Consider the following 10,244-nt stretch of genomic DNA (forward strand, 5'->3'; position numbering starts at 1 on the left):
ACAGAGAAAGCAGTGTCTAGTAATCGTGCCATGGGGTTTGAGGCCCTACTGTAATTTCTGAAGTTTTCTCCTAATATCTAGGGCAGACTGGCTAATAAAATGTTACCCCATGAGGGTCTGACCCTCAAGTGAAAAGGAATCTAAATTGGTATATTTTCTAAAAGCCTCAATGAGCCTCTCCTGGAAGAGAGCAGCGTTTTCATCTCTACCCTGAGTCACCTCCTTTACCTTTTCATAGTTTACAAGTTTCTTAATATATTTTTTCATTCCTTCTAGAAGGCATTGAATTATATTGTCCCTGTCTCAGGTCACTCCTGCTATGTTATAATCCCAGTAGGGATCCTGGTCTGGAAAAACTGTAGCCACAAGTCCCTAGTTTTGGATATTTGGGGCATGTAATTGGTCAGCATGTTGCCATGCTGCATCCCAGAAGTACTGTTTCTCTTCTGGGGTGCAGCAAGGAGCTAATGTAATGTATATGTCCCTCCAGGCTAAATCAAAGGCCAAAGTCAAAGACTGGGAGTTTTAAGTAAAATGGGCAGGGTCCTCTGAAAAGCATCCAAGTTTTCCCTTGCATTGTTTTAGGTCAATAACAGAGAAAAGGACATGGATGCATATAGTGCCCTCTGTCCCACTGCCCTCTATCCCTAAAGTGTAACCTTTTTGGAGCAGGTGAGAGGTATGAAGCCCCACTCCAAGTAACCTTGGCTAGGCTAGGTTCTTCTTCTTTAGGCAGGCCGGGGTATAGAGGAGAGTAGCAAGGACCGGTATACCCAGAGCTTGAACCTGATCCCAAGGTTGGAGTCCCTGGAGAAGCAGACTCCACTATTGAGCCCACTGGTGGTTTGGGCCCCTCCTGAGGGACAGAAGGGCTGCTGAGGAGGTCGTCATCTAAGATATCAGGGGAAGCTCCTACAACACAGGATTGTAAAGGATTTTTACAAAGGGACAGGGTTTTGGTAAGCATTATGAAGGCCTGTACATAGGGAAACTCAAGCCATTTGCCTTTCCTCCGGAAAAACAGATCTAACTGTAAGGTATTATAATTAGTACCGCCATTTTTCTGGGCAAGTTTCCCTATTCCCTAATTTATATTGAGGCCATGAGGTATTACAGTAAAAAATAAGCCTCTTTTTTCTAAGTTCATCTAATTTAAAAATATTCCAATTCTTCAGGGTGTACCCAAGCAGTGGCTCCGGATAGTAGATGAGACATTTTCCATATTCACAAATAGGCACCTAAAATGAAAGATGACAAACCTTAGGTTCTCTCAGAACTGTTATGGTGTCAGATGCATGATGGGTACAGCCTTAACTGTAGTGTTAATTTATTACAGTGATCATATAATGAAGCGAAGGTGAATTCTAGGTCACACCAGCTGTCCTTTTGTGCCTGCTATGCTGGGGACTTTCCCTATCCCCTTCATTTTCTGCTTTAGCAGGAAGTTTTAAACTACCGAACTGCTTTACTACATCAAAGCTATTTTCAAGGCTGTTTTTCATTTTGATGACTCTGAGGAGGGGTCTTGATGTAACTCCTACCTCAGGGGATGTCTTATATGGTGAGTCAGAGTTATTATTTTTCTATACTGCTTACCAAACCAAACCATCAAGTTAACTTTAAGCAGGTTCACTTCCCTGAGCAAGTGGTGGACCAGGAGCCACCCGTCAACCTGCTTCTGTGCAGATGAAAGGCTCTAGGGAGTTAGATGAACATATTCTCATGTGGTCTCATTCAATGATAGCTCAAAAATCCTGATTAAATTTGTCCGCTATTACAATTAATTTCTTTAGATCTAATTTGTGCTTCAAACTACAGCGAATAACAGCTATCCACTTAAATCCTGTTCTGTCTCCTTGTGCTTGAAAGCTAAGATTATGTCATATTTCAAAGATCCCTTCTCACAAATAGTTTTGAAGTCTATGAAAATAATATATTGTAGAATATTATGAAAACATAATGTGTCTTTGTTGGAGTCTTTTAAATGATATTTCTAGAAAGGGCAATCGTTTAAATACTTTTTTCTAGAAGAGTAGTTTTGAGATTCTTTTTAATCTTTCCTTTTTTTCCACTTGAAAAAGATTTCAATTATTACATTTTAGCCATGAAAAACTATAAATCTATCATACTGACCAGTAGCCTATATGAACTATTCAGGCATATCATTTTTCTTTGTGCCATAGCCATGAAAATAAATGACACAATGGCATTATAATTGATGAACTCCTAAGCCTAACACAGTCTCCTATGTGGCTTCTATTACCCTCATTTCATTTGATAGAAGAAAACTTGAGGGTGAATGGAAGTAGGTAATTACAAAAAAAAATAATAGCAGGCCCATTTAAGTAATTTTCCAGGAAAATGTTGAAATATAAAAAATCTAGTGAAAACATGATTAAAGGGGGTGGGGAATCTATGGACTTCAAGACACTATAGGAACACTCAGAACCCCCTTGAGTGAGCAGAGAGAGGGAAATGATCTATTAAGTTTTTTTTTCCTAAATGAATATGAAACTGAATTAGTCATGCTGACTTACAGTTTGTTCCTGTTCTTACGACTTTTTGTATATTTCGTGATGTTTTTCCATAGGCTTCGAGCCAGACTTCTTGGCATGGCCCTCTGGTTCTCATTCCGGATCTCTGGGTATATTTGATGAGTTAGAGGTCTGAAAGCACTGGTGTGGCTGTGAGATTTCTCCTATGCAGGACAGGGGCAGGGACCAGCAGGGCTCTTCAGTGGGTTCCTCGTAGCATTGTTTGGATTGTTGAACTTTGTCATGTAGTAGCTATTTAAAATAATAAAAATGAGTTCCACATGACTATTTCCTACTCTTGAAATTTGAAAAGTTTATATGTAGACTGATCTTTTTACCAAATTCATGTCACAGAGTAAGTCATGTGACTTGGCAACATAAATGTAGTTGAGTTAGGACAACATGAAGTCAGCATTTTAGCCACCATGGGCATTTTGTACTGTGGAAGCTTTATACCTTTATGGTGGGAGATGATTAGGATAAGGTAAAAGAAGTCAAAATGCTGTTTTTTGTTTGTGTGTTTGTTTCTGTTATGAACATTGTGAAGTATTTTTTTAATCTCTTTTTAAAATATAAGTAATCACTGTAACAAACATATGTCAGAATTTTCTGGCAGACATTTGTATAGCTGTGGTTACTGCCAGGAATTATATTAGATACTCCAAAGCACTGTGTTTTTTAGTGCTGAACACTGAATGAGTTGCTGATACACTATCAGCCAATTTTTATCAAACATACTTATTTTTATTATCTCGTATGGTCGTGTGGGCTGCTTGTTCTCAAGTGTACATCCTGCACAAATATTTGATTATCAGGTGAAAAGATACTCAAGCAGATGAGGAATATGTTTTTTAAAAAAATAAATATATACACAATTAAAGTCTGACTTTATTCTCTGATAATGGAAAGAAAACCTTTTTTAAAAGCTGAAAAGTTCTATTTATAACTTTGAATTTTATAACACAGAATTTTAAAAATTGGCCCCCCGACAATGTTGACTACTTTCAGGGTAATACAAATTTTAATAAAGGAAATCCCTACTATTAACATTTTAAGAATCCCACTTTAATTTCAATTTCAAAGAGATCTGATAGCTACAAAAATAAAACTCTTAATTCACATAAAAGATGCTTTATATTTCTGTATTTATTTTTAATTATTTCAACCTAATCACAGCCTTCTTTTTCCTTCTCAACCTCATTTATGCCCACAAGACACAGCATGGACCTCAGTGCAGCACAATGGCTCCCACTTGGCCAGGGTCAAAAGCTCGAATGAAGAAAACTCCCATCCTGTGTTTTTCAAGTACAGGGCCAGTATGGACCAGCTTCAGGCCATAATCGACCATGCAGACCACTGCCAACAAGAGCTAGCTTTCCACTGCAGAAAGTCAAGGCTTTCAGCTCATCACGGTGAGTAATCAGAACAATCCGCCATCGTGGTCTGTAGTTACTACAGGTTGTGGTGGCCTACACAGGTGCCCGAGAGTATGTGCACAATGAGTCACAATCTAGAAATTACAGAAGTGCTTTTTCTTGGAGCAAAGAGCAAGGTCAATACATGTTACTGTTTACTCAAAGCTGCAAATGATCTTAAGTCTCTTCTCAGACTCAGCTGGGCAGTAAAAGCCTCCTTCCAAGCCCCTCGGACTCTCACTGCTCATTCGCAATGAAGGGCAGCTGCACCTTAATTCTGTTTTATCTTAGAAGGGATTGCTAATGGCATCATGGTATAGTTATCCACAGGTGATTATTCTGAGATTTTTTTTTCATAGACTTAATGCAATTTATGTCCTGGGGGATTATTAACTAGAGAACAATGTTGATATCATATAGCTCTTTCATACAATGTAACTGCTAATAGTTCATTGTTTATATCTAGTCTACCCTTAAACATTCTGTTTTTAGTTTTGTATTTTGTTCCTTTGAAGTATCTCATTTTGTCAGAATGAGCAACCCCACTAACTTCATGAAACTCCTTGGTTTCCCGGAGGCTAATCTACCCTGTCTCTGATCAGGCATCTGGGGAATAGAGTGAGCAGAAGGAGGTATGCAGGGTCCTCTGAATTCAAGTTCTGAGCTTGTCACTCGGCAGCTGTGCAACTTGGAAAATTGTTTCATCTTTTTTGAGTCTTCAGAGCTAACCTCACGAGGACTTAAATGCACATCTATAAATCAAATGAAGTAAATACTACTTAATTACAAATCTCCAGTTTATTGAATTTATAGTTAGTGCTCAAGGGTTTAGTATTTACTGTTAGTCAATTGCTGCCAAATAAATCACTGAACTGAAATTGTGTGTTCCCAGAAGAATGAGAAAGCTGTGTCTAGAAGCATAAGTCAGTGCTAGGGAACAATGTGGGTTGGGTTATCTAACTCAACCACTAACAAAGTCAGAACACAAACCACCCAGTGAGTCGGAGCAAACTCACTTACACATACTAGTATATGGTCCATTCCAGAATCCAGATACCACATGAAGGTGCCAGTGTCCAGCTATTGATTTGCAAGAGATTACTCATTGTCATCCCTTTGATATAAATGTATAAAACAGCAACAAAAGCAACAACAAAAAATGAGTATTTAGTTGGGGTTAGGAGAAAATACAGAAAGAGAAAAGACTTTTAAACTTGTTAAACACTTGCTAAAGAAACAAAACGAACTTCATTGTCTATATATGCTCAAGCTATTTGCATTTCTTATATGCTGCTACCAGAGAATTTTCAGCAGAAACTTAATTTAGACAAATTCAACAGAAATCTATATATTTCCAGAAGCTCTTAATTAGGGAGAAATGAGGTGGGCAATACACCATAAAATTTTTGCACTAATTTGCCTAATATATCTTAAAATTGTTGTACCAATTTTCTCTGCATTATCGATAGACAAAAATGAGTGTGCAGGGGATCGATGCTACTCCTGTGTGGAAGGAGTGAAAACAAATAATGCCTTCACCTGGAGCTCTCATTAGGTGATTGCAATGTGAGAACAGTACAAGGTGACTGCAGTGTGGGAAGCAAATAGCTTAAGAATTGTATAAGGTAGATTGGGGAATGTCAGTCAAAAGTTAGTTATATCCCAAGAATTTTCTACTATTTAAATTCTCAGAAGTTGTCAAGAAACTGAGATTGTGTTAATCAAGAGAAGAGATACAGCAAGACTGGGGCCTCAGTGCAGCAGCCCTTGTGTCACTTTGGTGTTTCAAGAGGGCTGGGGCAAAGCACTTGGGCCCAAGATCTTGTCAGAGTCCAGGAACATTTTTCTTCCAGCATTTCTTAAGGTTTTTACATTACAGACAGTTTCAGGAGATATGATTATGGGTGGCTAATGAGGAAGTTATGTAACAGTCAGTGTTGGTCCTAATAAACTATTAGGTCACCATCCTAGGAATGCTAAGTCTTTGGCGTATGTAGTTATGGCTAGAGAGAAGGACAGTGAACTAGGGGCTAAAATGACTGAGGAAGCAGAGCCTCTGCATCCTGGTCATTGACATCTCTTCTGTTCCTTTCCACTCCAGCCTCTAATTTTTCTTCATGTTATTCTTAGTTTTTATGCAGATTCTCTAGGTTACTCAAAGAAATCTTGAATGGAACCAAATGCATTTTTACCTTTAAAAACATTAGATGGTTCCTATTTTATAGGAAAAATAAAAAGTTCTGATGTAAACACAAAATTGTGCATCTATCTGTGTGTGATGATTTCTTTGCTCTTCGATCTATGAAAGAATAATTACATTTTTAAAATAGTATTTTGAAAAATAGCTATTAAATATATGAGCTAAAAAGATCTTTTACCCCCTAGAAATAAGTTTTAAACACATTAAAAAAACAAGACTGTTGATATTGATTTCTTGGCATGTATCTTACACACTGGACCTGAGGTGGGTGGTAATGGATGCATTGGAGGTGTTTTCAAGCTGAGAGACTGTCAGCAGAAGAAGTTTCATCAAACTGGGAGCCATAATGAGCAGTGGACTTGTAAGTTATGGAGAGGCTAAGCTATGTTTCAGGTTCTTGGTGGGGGCCAGATGGGGACAACCTACGGTTTTGAAATAGCACACTGACAGAACCAGCTGATTTGATGTCACTTCTATTTCCTCTCCTTCCCTCACTCCCTGCTTCCTAGGGATTGTTTCCTCTCCACCCTCCTGCATACTCTGCCTTTTGTAAACATCCTGGGGTGTGCTGTAACTGGAAAGGGGTCTCAGCAGAATCTTTAGCATAATCATGAGGTCCTGTAGAGCTGAGGCAGCCTCTGTCACTGAATTGTGGGCTGCGCTGAGGAGGGGGTTGTGCTGAAGAACTGAGCTGTAGTTACCTCAGAACTGTTCTGAGCCTGAGAATCACCTCATGTAGCAAGAAGTCTTGTCAGTGCCACTGCTTTTGTTTTCAAATACAGAGTTAACCCATTCAGTATAAAAAGAAGCACGTGTCTTCAAGAAACTTCTGAGAAATGATGGGAAGTACCAGTGTATTTAGCTAATGAATAAAGTGAAAGAAATCCATATTTTCTATAATAACTAAATTATTTCAATGATATATTAGGATCTCAAACAAATTTCAGATTCAGTGTTTAAATTATTCTGGTTTTTATTTTGATGCCAATTTTTAAATGTAATTTCCAAATAAATTATGTAATTGGAGTCCTCAAGAAAAATATGTAAATATTATGCTTGAATGAGCTAGGTACTACTTGTTCATTTTCTAATAAGAGAAAGAAATATGGTGATAATGCAAATCTTGATGTTAAAATATATTTAAACAGTTGGAAGTCCTCTTCAAAATTATCCTATTCAGAGTTAAAATATTCTCTCTTCTAAAATAACCTGTTTTAATAGAGGGGAGTAAGGGAACTCTATTGGGGATGTTGGTAGTGGGCGCCACAGTAGGTGTCACCTTTCTCATACTTGTTTTTCAGATGGAACCCCAGTGAGCTGGTGGGTTGGAAGAAGCAATGAAACACACACTTACTGGGGAGGTTCTCTGCCTGATGCTCAAAAGTGTACTTGTGGATTAGAGGGGAACTGCATTGATTCTCAATATTACTGCACCTGTGATGCTGCCCGGAATGAATGGTGATTTCCATATAATTTCCCTGTGCAAACTGTAATTTTTTATTGCTTAAGCTGTGTACCTTATGCAGACACTAGACAAGACAGTACAATAAAGAGAATAAAGTACTCCCTAGCAAGTGAAAAGTATAAACTTTGAAGTGTATATGTAATTAATCTGAAGCCTAAAATATTAAGGTAGCTATCTCTGTTTACCTGTGAATATATAATCATGCCATTTTATTTTTCTAATAAGATGAAATAAGAATATTAGATTAGTGTTTTACTAATTAGTGAGATATTAGGCTTCTTAAAATTAAGTTTAACCCAATTAACAAGGCTAATCCAGGACTGTTTGCTGACCTCCCTAATTTCTAGTTGTGTTTTTAAATGACCGCATAGGGGAAATCAGACAAAGCCTTGAATACATGAAAGAGAATATATGGAACATATACCTGCCCATAGAGCTGGAGGTCTCAAAAGGCTACAGACCCAAAGAAAAGGGTGAGGACAGATTTTCCAGTTAGCACTCTAGGTAGAAAAAAATAACTCCTTGAAAACTCATATCTGCAAATCTGCCCTCACACAGATTTAGAGTTCATATTTACATGACTTGGTTGGTCCTTGAATTAACTTAACATGGCCACAGGTTAGAGACACCAATCACTCATCATTGAATTACATGAAATTTTTACTGGCCTTCCCTCTTTGTGTAGGCCTCACAGGATTCCCACAGATAAAATGCCAGCAAATATAAGCTCACAATCCAGTGTTACACACAATACTGGAGGAGAGAGTGAAGCCAGAAGAAACCATAAAGATAGATTGTATGTCTAAAAATCTCATATAATGGATACCTTAAAAACATAAGATAAAATAAATATGTAATCTGTTTGTAAACATGGGAAAAAAAAACATGGGAAAAGTAAACATGGGAAAGCAATCAGATACTACTAACAAAGATGATTGTGATTTAGAACAAATGAATGTTTAGAAAAGTGAAAATACCATTGAAATGTAAGATTTGTTGGGTCAGATAATAGACACAAGTGATCAGAAAATTGGTGAAATAGAAAATACATGTAAATATAGCAAAGAGAGAAACAAAGTGGTAACTAAGAAAGCAACGACATAAAGGAGTGGTGTGAAGACTGAACATATGCTTAAGTTTCAAAAGAGAAGATTGAAGATAATTAAGAGGAGGCAATATTCATATAGCTGAGAAATTTCCAGATTTAAGAAAATACTGGAATAACAACCAGGATGAACAAAAGTAAATCCATATCTATAAATGTCATGGTGAAATCAAAGAACACTAAAGAGAATATTAAAAGGAGCAGAGATCAAAGGAAGACTCTTAAAAAGAAAGACAACTAGACAGCCAGCTGACCTCCTCTTAACAGCATAGAGCACGGCCCCCAAGATATGACACTCTTCTCACAGTGCAAAAGTGAAGCAACTGACAAATTCCAAGTGTTCACTGCTTTCAAAAATGAGATAAAATGAAGATCCGGACAAACCCTGAAGAAATTTACCACCAGCAGACTCCACAAGAAGAGCTTTAAAAAAAATTTTTTAAGAATGGTTTTCAGAATGAAAGTGATCTTATAAAGAAGGTCTCAGATGCAAGAAGAAATATTAAGGAAAGAAACTTATAAACTCAGAGATTAAAAAGTAAAAAATAAACACTAGACAGCAATAACATATAACTATATATAGAATCGAAACACAAGAAGCAATCAGATCCTATTAACAAAGGTGATTGTGATTTATAAAGGAATAAAAAAAGTTTAGAAATGAAAATATCATTGAAATTTAAACTTGTTTTATAAGTATTTATAAACATTAAATTGCTTAAAGTGTAAACAGTAAAAGTTTAAGTGTAACCTCAAAAAATAGAAACAGAGCATATTGTATTCAAATCAGTGGAGGGAAGAAAGAAAAAATGAGATTTTAAAAACTATTTAATCCAAAAGGAGATAGAAAATGGGATTTTTAAAAAGGGGAAGCAACAAGTATAAAAGAAGATAAAAATGTATGAGTAGTCATTCACAATAAATGTGACAAAAATATCCATTCAAATCTAGATATGTCACATTGAATTAAAAACCAATAATCTTGTTTGCACATCTGGAAATATTGAAAGTAAAATGCTAAAAAATAATTTCACCATGCAAATGTACATAAAACTAAATTTTAAAAGTCTTAATATGGACAAAGTTACTCTCACTATATAATGATACTTTTTAATTTTACCAGAAAAAAAAACTAACAATCCTAGACTTTTATGCTTCTAGTAAAAATGACTGAAAAATGTATATAGAAAAAAATTGACAGAACTGAAAGAAGAAATTTACAAATCAACCATGATGGAAAAATTTTTTAAATATAGATTTGTTAGTAATTGGTAATTCAAGCAGACAAAAATTAATAAGGATATAGAATATTTTTAAATGACATTGACAACTTGATTTTTTAAGCATATAAAATTATAGAATACACAATTTTCTCAAGCACAATGGCACATTTTTGCAAAATGATTCCCCTACTGTTCCAAAAAGCAAAATGAAAAGTTTTACAGTAGTTGTTATTATATAGTTTCTCTGATTACAATGCATTTAGGTTGGAAATGAACAATGGAAATGTAAAATATATATATAT

General features: G+C 36.2%; 1 protein-coding gene across 2 annotated transcripts in view; it reads left to right on the plus strand.

The window, feature by feature from the left end:
• Positions 1 to 10,244, plus strand: part of LOC102892335 (contactin-associated protein-like 3) — a 175,939-nt gene that overhangs the window by 127,796 nt on the left and 37,899 nt on the right. For both annotated transcript variants that reach the window (XM_025045398.1, XM_025045399.1), the window contains exons 12-13: positions 3,749 to 3,946; positions 7,451 to 7,607. In XM_025045398.1, coding sequence (XP_024901166.1) covers positions 3,749 to 3,946; positions 7,451 to 7,607 — 355 coding nt within the window. The remainder of the gene's footprint in view (positions 1 to 3,748; positions 3,947 to 7,450; positions 7,608 to 10,244) is intronic.

The sequence above is a fragment of the Pteropus alecto genome, unplaced genomic scaffold, assembly GCF_000325575.1.
Source record: "Pteropus alecto unplaced genomic scaffold, ASM32557v1 scaffold84, whole genome shotgun sequence".
Taxonomy (NCBI): Eukaryota; Metazoa; Chordata; class Mammalia; order Chiroptera; family Pteropodidae; genus Pteropus; species Pteropus alecto.